Raw genomic sequence first — 12,977 nt, 5'->3', positions numbered from 1 at the left:
AGGTAAGCACCCGACACTTGATTTTGGCTTAGGTCATGATCTCACAGTTCGTGGTTTCAAGCCTGCATCAGGCTCCACATCAGTGGCATGGAGCTTGCTTGGGATTCTCTCCCTCTCTTGCTGGCCCTCCCCCACTTGTACACTCACACACTCACACACTCTCTCTCTCTCTCTCTCAAAATAAATAAATAAAAATACTGTATTATATATTTGAAAATTGATGAAAGTAAATCTTAGAAGTCCTCATCAAAAGGGGAAAAAAAAAAAAACACAACGCTTTTCAGAATGAAAGAACTATGAAGTGGTAATGAATCCCTGTTGGCTGTATTTTACCACTGATAACATCCCAAGCAGAAATCTACACAAAAATATGCTTTGCACAGATGAAATGTTTCATAATTATATATACTATAAAACATTAAATTTTGTAAAACTGTATGCAAGAAATAACACCCAATCTAGCAGAACCTCTTTAAAAAAAAACAGTTAAACATCCTATGCATGACCCAACCATCCCACTCCGTGGCCTTTTCTTAAAAGAAATGAAAGCATATGTCCACATAGAAGCCCATACACCAGTGTTCATAGTAGCTCTATTTTAACAGCCCAAAACTGCCAACAACCCTAAGGTCTTCCAATAGTTTAATGAATAAACAAACTGGGTATACCCATTCAATGGTGGAATGTTGTTCAGTGTAAAAAATAATTAAGTACCAATACACAGAACCACAAGAATGAATCTCAAGATTAGGCTGAATGAAAGAAGATAAACAAGACCGAAAACATACTGAATGATTGCATTCACGCAAGACTCTAGAAAATGGCAACTAATTTAAAGTAAGAGAAAGCAGATCAGTGGGTGCCTGTGAGCAGGGTGGTTTTGGGGTGCAGGGAGGGGCAGGAAGGCAGGATGACCAGGAGGCAAAAAGAAACTCTGGGGTGAGATGGGCATGTTTACTATCTTCACTGGGGTGAAAGTTTCACAGGTGTATACTCATGTCAAAATGCACCCAACTGTATACTCTGGTTTACTGTATGTCAATTACACCTCAATAAACCTGCTCCAAAATAAAGTATCACAGCCAGAGACTAAGAAGAGGAGGAGGAAAAAAGGAAAAAGAAAAACTAGTAGTATTGATGGTAGTTTTTACTTTGCCAAACCTTAAAACGCACCATAAAGCTATAGGAATCAAAAGACTGTGGGGGTGCCTGGGTGGCTCGGTCGGTTAAGCGTCCGACTTCAGCTCAGGTCATGATCTCACAGTCCGTGAGTTGGAGCCCTGCATCAGGCTCTTGAAGACAGCTCAGTGCCTGGAACCTGCTTTGCATTCTGTGTCTCCCCCTCTCTCTGCCCCTTCCCTGCTCATGCTCAGTGTCTCTCTCTCAATAATAAATAAATGTTAAAAAAAAAAAAAAAAAGACTGTGTGGCACTGACCGAAGGATCAACAGAGAGTTTACATGAACAGAAGTGAGCACCCACAATGGAGCCACACAACACAATTATCTGATTTCTGAAGACACTACAACCATCCAAGGGAAACTTATTTTCAGTAAACGGTGTGGGACTGGATATCCACCGGGAGTGCAGCAAACCACACCTCTATCTCACACACAAAAAAACGGATTCAGAATTGTTTAGAACTCTGTTTATTAAATAAAATTAAATAAAATTAAATTACTCTACGACCTAGCCATCCCACTCCCCGGCATCTTCCTAAGAGGAATGAAAACCCATGACTTCTACATGAAGTTTCGCAGCTGCTTTCATCTTCAGAGCACAATCGTGGAAACAGCTCCAGTGCCAACATCAGGGGAACTGGGTCTATTTATACAACGGAATACTATTCAGCAGAAAGAGGCAAACAACTCAAAACGTTATGATTAAAGACAGTGGAACACAGAAGAGCACACAGTATGATTCCACTTACGTGAAGTTCTAAAGCAGGAAGGACTACCCAATGGTGGAAAGAAATCTGAATGGTGGTGGCTTCTGTGGGCCCAGGGCATGACTGGAAGATGGAACGAGGTAATATTCTGTGTCTTGATACAGATGGCATTACATAGGCATGGGCACGTGTCAAAATGCATTGATTCGTGTATTTCTTAATATATGAATTTGTGCATACACACAAAAAGAATAAATAATGAACTCTGGTTAATGATAAGCACACCAAATTGTTTAGGGGTAAAGTGTACCAATGTCTGCAACTTAACGTGAAATATATTAAGATCGTTAAATTGTTTTCATTACCCCATCTGCAGCTGAAAAACGCTTGTCTATATAGTTCCAGAAGAGCTACCTCATCTTTGGTCGCTTCATGCGGTGTCCCAACTTTTCAGGGTTAATCTGTGATGGCTGAAATAATAAATACTTAGCTTCTGAGTGCCCCTTCATCAAACTGTGGAGAAACTACTAAAATAGCCTATCACTGAATCTAAAAAGCTGACTGCTACAAGCCCTCTAGTTTCTGAAATGTCAGATGAATTAATGGACAATTACATGATAAAGCAAATACAGTAAAATGTTAATGCAGGTTTCACTGTGGAATCTAGTGGTAGCCATGAGTGTTTACTGTGCAATTATTTTTGAGTTTTCTGTACATTTGAAAATTTTCATAGTAAAATGTTGGAAAAAGAATCTACTCTAAAGATGTCAAAATATGGATGCTATCAACGTGACAGCAAAATCCCTACCGCACTGTTTTTGAGCTACACTTTAAATAAAAAAACAAAACAAAACAAAAAAAAAACACCTTCAAAGGCTACTCACTGACCATTAAATAGAAGCTGAAGAGAATTATAGAAAACTACTACAAAGAAAAGGATAAGTAACCATAAAGCCAAATTCAAAGCAGTGAAAAAAAACAAAAAGTTTCAGTAGGGCCGAAACGACCTGGGGCTGGGGTGTAATGGGCACAGATTTTCACCAGCACAGAAATTACTAGTTTTTTTTTTTTTTTTGGGGGGGGGGGGGGTTGTTTGTTTTTTAAGATTTTATTGTTAACTAATCTCTACACCCAACCTAAGACTCAAATCCACATCCCCGACACCAAGATCTGCATGCCTCACCCACCAAGCCAGCCGGGCGCCCCACTAATTCGTAACCTTTTTTAAGTCCAAGATCCTTCGAGTACTATCATCAACAGGAGGAGAGGCAGAGGGGCTTATGCAGAAAGGAGCCGGGTCAAAAGTGTCACGTGCTGTTGAGGTCAGGAAAACGTGGAGGGCACTACTGTCCGTGATTAGAATAGATTCAGTATAGCTGTGGGGGCAGGAACCAGTCTGCATCATGTCAAGGAAGAGTGTAGGAATTACAATTCATTTTAAGAAGCTTGGTTATAAAAAAAAAAAAAACCCAAAAACAAAAAAACCTTTTTCTTAAAGATGGTAGAGACATCAGGATGTTTCAGTGCTGGTGGGAATAAGTCAGCAGACTAAAGGCACAGGAAGAAACGGGACGTGACATTAAGGTCCACAATGCTAAAAAACAGGACCTGGGATCCAGTGTGCAGGTGGGAGGTCAGACCCAAGTCTTAACTGGTGCTGCATCCATTTTAACAGGAGAAAAGGTGAGGAATATCTTGCCTGGTGGCTTATTTTCTGTGAAACTGAATGTATGTTCCTTACAGAATCAAGCATTACTTTTTCTTTAATTCTCTGTGGCAGAGTATAATGTCACACATAGAGAAAACATTCAATAATATATTGGGGGGGGGGGAACAAAGCCAGAAGTCTACACAAAGCCCATGTTCATAACTACAACTAAAACTGCTGCAAAGTGTTTTCCACATAAATGAAGCTCTGTGTTAAATCAAGATTCACCAGAGGCACCTGGGTCAGTTAAGCATCCACCTTCAGCTCAGGTCATGATGTCGCGGCTCAGGAGTTCAAGCCCTGAGTCAGGCTCTGTGCTGACAGCTCAGAGCCTGGAGCCTATTTCGGATTCTTTGTCTTCCTCTCTCTCTCTGCACTACGCCTCCCCTGCTCACACTCTGTCTCCCTCAAAAGTAAATAAATACTAAAAAAAAAAAAAAAAAAAAAAAAAAAAAAAAATTTAATCAAGACTCACCAACACCAGGACTCCAAAGCATGGGTATTAGAGCCACGCAGGGCCTACGCTTACCTCTTGAGTAGTCACAGCAGGCAGGACATGTAGGACAGGTGGTAGGAGGCTGTTTTTTGGAGTTTATCTAATCTAACAAAGAGGCACTCAGAGGAAGCATTTACTATTTCAACTATCAGACTAACAATAAAAACCTGCAACATCACTTGAAATGACCAAACTGAGACGCCTCTTCTGGAAGAACAATGGAGCACAGACAGGTGTTTTACACCAACAGATAAGGTCGTGGAAACAATTCACTGATCCCCAACCAGTATTTTTTTTTTTAAATCAAACAGAACGAATTAAAATAAAACACATGATAGAATCACACCTAGGGGCACCTGGGTGGCTCAGTCAGTTAAGCGTCCGACTCTTGATTTTAGCTCAAGTCATGATCTCGCGGTTTGTGAGTTTGAGCCCCACATTGGGCTCTGTGCGGACAGCCTGGCGCCTGCTTGGGATTTTCTCTCTCTCAAATAAAAAAGTAAACTTTAAAAAAAAATTAAAAAATAAGTCACATGCAGTTAAGGTAAGAAGCGTTTTCGTGAAACTTTTTCCAAACACGTATCACAGCAAAATTCAAAAATTTCTTACTGTGACTGGGGCCGTGAAAAATGTGAAAACTATTGTGGGACACTAGGATGCAGAAAGATAAGGACTATAAATCAACAGGTTCTATATAAAATTATATAGCTGCATATCAAAAAAGAATGCAATCTTGCCATTTGTGACAACATGGGTAGATCTAGAAGGTACTACACTAGTTGAAGTTAGAGAAAGACAAATACCATATGATCTCACTTGTATGTGGAACCTAAAAAAATAAAAGGAACAGACAAAACAGAGACTAATAAATACAGAGAACTGGTGATTGCAGAGGTGGTGAGGATGCGCAGAGGAGACTAAGAGATACAAACGTCCGGTTATAAGACTGATAAGAAATGGAGATAAAAAGTACAGCACTGGGAATATAGTCAATCGTATTTTCGAATGTATATTTTTGAGAGAGAGAGAGAAAACACCAGCGGGGAAGGGGCAGAGAGGGAGACAGAGAATGCGAAGCAGGGTCCAGGCTGTCCGCACAGAGCGGGATGCGGGGCTTGAACTCACGAACTGTGAGATCATAACCTGAGCCAAGGCCAGAGGCTCAACCGACTGAGCCACCCAGGCGCCCAGGGTCAGTAATATTTGAACACCTTTGTATGGTGACAGATGTTAACTACACTTACTGCGATGGCATTTCGTAACGTTTGTAACTGCCGAATCTGTTATACACCTGAAACTAATATAATTTTGTACGTCAACTACAGTAAAAAAGAAAAACTTCTCAGCTTTGACTTCTTTTTTTTTTTTAATTTTTTTTTTCTTAAGTTTATTTATTTTTGAGACAGAGAGAGACAGAGCATGAATGGGGGAGGGGCAGAGAGAGAGGGAGACACAGAATCTGAAACAGGCTCCAGGCTCTGACCTGTCAGCACAGAGCCCGACGCGGGGCTCGAACTCACAGACTGTGAGATCGTGACCTGAGCTGAAGTCGGACGCTTAACCGACTGAGCCACCCAGGCGCCCCTCAGCTTTGACTTCTAATGCGGTAAACATCGATAAACACGTAATCAAAAGCCCTTCGTGATCCTCAACAATTTGGAAACGTGTAAAGGGTTCTCGAGGCCCACGGCTTTGAGAACAGCTGGTCTAGTCAGTTACGCAACAAAGCAACGAAGATCAAGTTAAGGAAGTAATTTTCCTCGTTCTCCCTTTATTCCACTGTCTCGCCCACATCGCTTTTAGCCGTCCCATCGGCGAAGAGCTGGCCAACAGACTTTTGTTATGCGCTGGAAGAAGGAGGCTGGGGAAGGTAATAAAAACCCAGGTTTTAGTAGCAAGACGGAGTCAAAGATTTTTATTAAATAATTCTGGACCTGCCCTTTCTCTGTTCCAGCTGGGCACAAGAACTGGGACACGTTCGCAGAACTCGGACAGATCAGAGTGGACAGAAGGGGCAGATACGGAAGCTTTGAGGAATAAGGGGCAGCTGGGGGGAAATTTGCCAAAATGTGGGGGTTAGCTGCAACTCCCCACTTCCTCAGTCACCCCAGGGAGGTGTCGAGGGGTGGGTCTAAAGGGGCCGCTCCGGGGTACTGGCGGGCTCTCGTTAAGCTCCATCCCCACCAGGACCCCTTTACCGCCCCCCCCCCCACGTCTTCGATCGCCAAAGCCCCACGACCCCCGAGGATCCTCACCACCAGCAGGTTCCTGTCCTCCACCAGCTGCCGCTTCCGGAGGATCTCCGATTTCAGAACGTCCATCTCGCTGCCCGGGTTTACGCTCGAGCTTCCCTCTCCAGCTCCTCCGTCCGAGCCTCACTCGGCCAGGCGCCGCGAACCAACACAAACAAGCTCAAACGCCGGAGGACGACTGACAGGAACCGCTTCCGGCGGAAGCTGAGGTGAGCGAGAGGACGGAAGGAAGCGCTCCAGGGCCCCTGTTGTTGACGAAGCCGCTTGGATTTGCACCCCCTGGCGGCGCCCTCCGGAAGCGCGCCTGCCGTTTATGCTAGTAGATAGACTTGAAAGCGGGCTGAAACCCGAGTCGTGGCGCATTTTTAAGGCGAAGTTATCACACCTGCTTGTATCTGCTAGTTCAGGTGCAAAAGCCTCCTCGTAGAACACTTCAATTAAGTTAACTAGGGCCAGATCTTCACTCATTATACCAGAAGTTCACATCAGAGTTCCAAGTTACCTGCTCACCAATATGAATGCACTAGAGTGGGAAAAACCTGAACAATACAATTAGCTCATAAGTACAGAATAAAGGGGCAGGGTTCATTGCCAGCCCGTTAAATTTCCTGTAAAGTTAAGCAACTACATCCATTTAAGTCGTTTTGGAAGTAAATATCTCTTCTTCCTCAGTTCTAGATTGCTTACATACCTTGGTCATAATTGAACACTTACCCTAAGCTAACTCAGATCATTTTTATGGTCATGTGTTCAGCAATCAAGATTTTCAGTGATATGATTGGAGATGTAATCAGAAATAGTTGCGTGTTTTTTAAGTCCAACCCAAGAAGAAAAATTAAATTGTGGAGAAAAATTATATCTACGATTTTAATTTTATGTTTATAATTTTTTGATGTTTTATTTTTATTTTTGAGAAAGAGAGACAGAGCGTGAGCGGAGGAGGAGCAGAGAGAGAGAGGGAGAGGGAGATCCAGAATCCGAAGCAGGCTCCAGGCTCTGAGCTGTCAGCACAGAGCCCAAGGCGGGGCTCAAACCCACGAACTGTGAGATCATGACCTGAACCAAAGTTGGATGCTTAACCGACTTCGCCACCCAGGCACCCATAAGGTTTTAATTTAAAAAGACCCTAAGAATTGTTTACAAAGCATTTATCTTCGGTTCTATGCCATTGAAGTTGTTTTTGAAATTCTAGTTAAGTCATAACTGAAAATATTTGACATGTTAGTTTTTCCTACTCAAAAAGGAAAGAAATATCATTTAGTTCCATCAATCGATACTAGGTAAGATGATTTATAAAAATAAAGATAGTAGAGAATTGCTCAGTTTACAAAGTTTTGTATACATGTGTATGTTGGTTTTACCAGAAATAGATCAACAATAGGAAGTTAACTGACTCTCTGACCTAAGAGGCTTGGCTAATTTTTAGGGCTTTTAAAAGCTTAAAATATTTTACAGAAAAAGGGTCCTTGAACTAATAAACATGACAACACTCTTATATGGATATCTATTTCCTGAGTCACTTTTAATTCACTAAGCAAATAATTTGTTAGCACTTTCCTGTTTTAGGGATTATTATACAAAAATCTGAATGAAGGACAGAGATGACCGTAACAGTAATGGAAGTTGACAGCAAAGGGTTAGCTGGCCAATAGGAGACAGTTAAGTGTTAAACCAGAGAAAAAACTAGCTACCATAAACAGGCTTTTACATTTCAGACGTTCACTGATTTTGATGTTTCTGTAAACATGTGCACTCCATCCTGATAAAAGCTTGAGATGGAACAGTGAGAGATGTGTACTTGAACAAGCAAACTGACAAGTAAGCTTTTTCGGGCACCCTGTTGGCTCAGTCAGTTAAGTGTCTGACTTTGGCTCAGGTCATGATCGCACAGCTTGTGGGTTCGAGCCCTAGGGGGGGCTCTGTGCTGACAGCTCAGAGCCTACAGCCTGCTTCAGATTCTGTGTGTCCCTCTCTCTCTGCCCTGCCCCTGCTAATGCTCTGTCTCTCTTTCTCTCAACAATAAATAAATAAACATGAAAAAAAAATTAAAAACCTGACAAATAAGATTTTCAATAGAGAAGGGGAAAAAAGACTCTAAGGGAGAACATGTCCATTTTCAGAATATGCATTCCGTTCCATAACGGCAGTTATTTAAAAAGTGAAATATTGGAAGCAACCCAAATATCTTAAACAGGGGAATGGTTAAATAAGTTGTAGTTCACACATACAATGCAATAATATGGAACATTAAAAACCAGGTTTCACAAAACATTCATTTATATGAGAATGCTTGTGATATAATGCTTTGTAAAAAAAAAAAAGTAAACTAAAAAAACTAGAAATATAGCATATGGTCCCTTTTTGGATAGAAAAGCATATAAACCTAGAAAAAAATGACTGGAAGGAAACATATCAAAATGTCAGGTTGTTATCAGTCAAGAGTAACCACTGGTGATTCTTCTTTTCTTCTTCATGCCATAATTTGACACAAATTCCATACTGTGTAGAAAATATCCAGAGAGCAGTCATATTTTAGTTATTGACATTCATTACACATTTTTCTAGCGTATCTACTTTAGAAATTATGTATGATAAATTGTAAATAATGCCATTGAAAGAAAGCAAAGGACTGGACGAAAAAACATTTGTGTAAATCTTCATAATTGTGTAAATCTTCATAAATCTTCATAAGTGTCCTTCTGTGAGCTCTGCACTGCGATCTTGAGGTCGTGAATTCAAGTCCTACGTTGTGTGTAGGTATTACTAAAAAAATAAATAAAATAAAACTTAGAAAAGGAAGAAAGGAAAGACTGGTCATTGTCTATGGGAAGAGATAGTCAAAACCAACATAAGATGGATGAGACTATTGCTCTGGTGGAGTAACTCTTCCAAAAAAAAAGATTATTTGTCATTTCTGAAGGGTGGAAGAAATACCAAAGTAATCAGAATGACCTGGGGTTTTTTCTTGCTGTCCTAACGGATAGAATGTAACTTTTTAAAAAGCTACCTAATCTAGGGGTGCCTGGATGGCTCAGTTGGTTGGGCATCCAACTTTGGCCCAGGTCATGGTCTCACGGTTTGTGGGTTCGAGCCCCGCGTCGGGCTCTGTGCTGACAGCTCAGAGCCTGGAGCCTGCTTCGGGCTCTGGGTCTCCCTCTCTCTCTGCCCCTCCCCTGCTCATGCTCTGTCCTCTGTCACTCAGAAACAAAAAACAAACAAACAACAACAACAAAGCATTAAAATATTTAAAAATAAATAAATAAAATATCAACCAGCATTCATGTCAGAGCTAGACTCGCTCATCCTTTTATACCCACAGACTGGCTGGGGAGCCAAGAGTTCTACAGAAATCAATGAAAGCATTCGGTGAGATTCAACGGGCTCCATGGGCTTTACAATAAGAGTGCTGTATAGCTCATCATTACCTAAAATTGTGTCCTCCGCATCCCCTAGATCAGTAAAAATTACATGAATACATGTGCACACTTCTTTTCCTCCAGAGAGACAATTTTGAAGCATTCACCAGCACAGTACAGGCCTTCATCCACGTCCTACAGGGGCGTGGCTGAACGGTTTAGCAAAGAAAGCTGTGATATCAAGGAGGAAGAGTGAAATAGATTTGCAAAAAGACCCGTGAATGGCAGATAGTGGAAAACAGTCCCTGAGACCCTCTGGAGTTCCAATTCTCTACGAGAATTCTTCCACAAGTCCAGCTTGCTCCTCCATACCAAAACAAACAAACAAACACTACTGAATCCTTATACGGTATTTCTACCCAGCAAAGGTGCACTTTCTGAAGAAAGTGTGAACATTTCACGTTTCTGAATTCAGGATGTATCTTACAAGCAATGTGTTTGTGGTGAGTGCTGTGGTGCTCTACCCAGAAACTCTCTTCAGGGCCAAGGCACCTGTCGCCCATCTGCTGGAAATAGGGGCGCACAGCTACAGCCCACCCCCCCACCCCCGGGCACAGCCCGGGGCTATGGGGCTCAGCCAAGGCTCCAGGCCCTCCCAGCAGGGCGTCCGTACCCAAAGACCGAGCAACCCACGGACACGGAGATTCCAAGGCCCAGCTCGGTTGCCTCGATTTAGAGTATCTCAAAGGGTCCTTCTCACTGCAGAGCTCTCGATGGGGTCACAGGAGATCTGCCAAACGTTGCTCGTTCCCTCCCAGCTGCATCTCCAAGAACAGTCTCTAGGAAACCACGAACACTTGTATGCGGAAGAAAGAAATGCGTTGATCCGTAGGCGCAGGTATTTTGGTTCATTTGTTAGGAGACTATTAACCCGGCATTCCAGTTTTTACAGGAGTCATTTTCATAAATATGGTTAGCCAGTCACTCCAGAGCCTGACCCAAACCTGGCAACACAAGCAAACCTGAATTTCAGGATGCTAAAGTTTAGGAGGGAGGGCTGAGATCCTGACTGGGCTACGAATACCCACGGCGCTGTGAAGCCCAGGCTGGGAGACCCGCTGGCAATGCCCACGGATGTCTCTGTCTCGAATTTGTGCCGAGATCACACCAGAGGGCATACACCCGGTCAGCCCCCTTCCCTTCTTCCCGGGTTGCTTCTTGTCCGCTGCGCTTTCCCGGGGTATTCTCTTTGTACTGTTTCCTTAGTGGGGTGCGGGCAACAAATGAAATAGAGGGCTGAGGAGAAGAACAATTCAAGACCAGGAATAAGAAAGGAGAATTAACCTAGGATACAAAAAGCACTGAAGGAAATATGAGAAATTCCACCTGCGACACAATGGTAATAAATCCAAAAACCCAAAAGATACGATTTCTCAACAAAAACTTAAGCTACCAAATTTGTTCTGCCCAAAGTAGAAAACAGAAATAAGCAATTGCAGCGGAGAGAAAGAAAAGGGGATTATAGATTCCCCATTCAAAAAGCACTAGAACCAGGGCGCCGGGGCGGCTGAGTCGGTTAAGCATCCGACTTTGGCTCAGGTCATGATCTCACATTCGTGGGTTCGAGCCCCGCAACGGGCTCTGTGCTGACAGCTCGGAGCCCAGAGCCCGTTTCAGATTCTGTGTCTCCCTTTCTCACTGCCCCTCCCCTACTCGTGCTCTGTCTCTCTCTCTCTCTCTCTCTCTCTCTCTCTCTCTCTCTCTCAAAAATAAAAACATTTTGAGGAGGGCACTTGTTGGGATGAGCCCTGGGTGTTGTATGTAAGGGATGAACCACAGGAATCTACCCCCAAAACCAAGAGCACACTGTATACACTGTGTGTTAGCCGATTTGACAATAAATTATATTTAAAAAATAATAAAAACATTAAAAAAATTTTTTTTAATTTAAAAAGCACCAGATCCTGATGTGTCCGTTGCATGTGATCTTTAAAGAACACAGAAATTCAAACTTTCTGGCTCAGAGCCCCTCTCTATTCTTAAAAATTCTTGAGGAACTCAGAAAGGCTTTGTTTACATAAGTTAGACCTATCAATACCCTACTAGAGATTAAAACAGGAAAAAAAACTCATTGAAAAAGATGACATATTCATAGAAATCATTTTGTGAAAAATATTTTCAAACAATTTAAAGTGAAGAATGGTATCTTTTACATTATTGTACATCCCCCCCCTTTTTTTTTAGAGACAGAGAGAGCAGGGGAGAGGCAGTGGGAGAGAGAGAGAGAGAGAGAGAGAGAGAGAGAGAGAGAGAGAGAATCCCAAGCAGGCTCCACACCGGCATGGAGCCCGCCAGGGAGGAGCCCAAAGCAGGGCATGATCCCACGACCATGACATCACAACCTGAGCCAAAACCAAGAGTCGGACTGTCAATCAACTGAGCCACCTGGCGCCCCTCCTTTTTTTTTTTTTTTTTTTTAGTGTCAGCCTCTTTGATGTCTGTCCTAAGTAAAAAAAGAAATCCAGATTCTCATATCTGCTTCTGCATTCAATCTGTTATAATATCTTATTTTATTCGAACTACATGAAGAAAGTCTGTTCTCACACAGATATGTAGGTGGAAACGTGAATATCTTTATTATTTTTTTTAAGTAGCTCTACACCCAACGTGGGGTTTGAACTCATGACCTCCGGATCAAGAGACACATGCTCTACTGACTGAGCCAGCCAGGTGCCCCAAGAAGAGTGTCTTTATCAGATAATTGTGGACATTCTTCTTTGATGGTACACCCAAACATGACAAGTGGTAGTTTTCTTTTTGTTGTTGTTGTTTTAATGTTTATCCATTTTTGTGACAGAGAGAGAGAGAGAGAGAGAGAGAGCGAGAGAGAGCACAAGCAAGGGAGGGGCGGAGAGAGGGAGACACAGAATGTGAAGCAGGCTCCAGGCTCTGAGCTGTGGGTACAGAGTGTGCTCACGAACCCCGAGTCATGACCTGAGCCAAAATCAGATGCTTAACCGACTGAGCCACCCAGACACCCCGACAGGTGGTAGTTTTCCAAAAGTTAGTTGCAGTGTGGAATTCATCAAAAACCATATTGATAAACTTTTCATACTCCTTTACATTAAAATCCATTGGCCCATCTTGAAGTTTGAATGTATCTTTCAGTTGTGCATAATTTTGTAACATCATGCATGGGTCATTTGGAAAATATTAGTTCACTGATTCATGTGAATCTTCCAAATGTTGACACTCTTTACTACACAATATTTTTAAAA

At 42.3% G+C, this 12,977-nt stretch overlaps 1 protein-coding gene across 6 annotated transcripts in view; it reads right to left on the bottom strand.

Annotated features, from left to right (window-relative positions):
* PRPF18 (pre-mRNA processing factor 18) overlaps positions 1–12,977 on the bottom strand; it is a 102,089-nt gene that overhangs the window by 42,820 nt on the left and 46,292 nt on the right. Inside the window, exon 1 of one of the 6 annotated variants that reach the window (XM_045060900.1) lies at positions 6,347–7,042. The exons of 2 other annotated variants lie outside the window; for them this stretch is intronic. In XM_045060900.1, coding sequence (XP_044916835.1) covers positions 6,347–6,412 — 66 coding nt within the window. In that variant the 5' untranslated portion in view covers positions 6,413–7,042. Of the gene's footprint in view, positions 1–6,346; positions 7,043–12,977 lie in introns of those variants that run through there. 3 more of the 6 variants (XM_045060901.1, XM_006933263.5, XM_003988115.6) reach the window with 3 other exon arrangements.

The sequence above is a fragment of the Felis catus genome, chromosome B4 (assembly GCF_018350175.1).
Source record: "Felis catus isolate Fca126 chromosome B4, F.catus_Fca126_mat1.0, whole genome shotgun sequence".
NCBI classification, from domain to species: domain Eukaryota; kingdom Metazoa; phylum Chordata; class Mammalia; order Carnivora; family Felidae; genus Felis; species Felis catus.
Note: the sequence above shows the minus strand (reverse complement) of the source record. Positions and strands in the feature narration are given on the sequence as shown.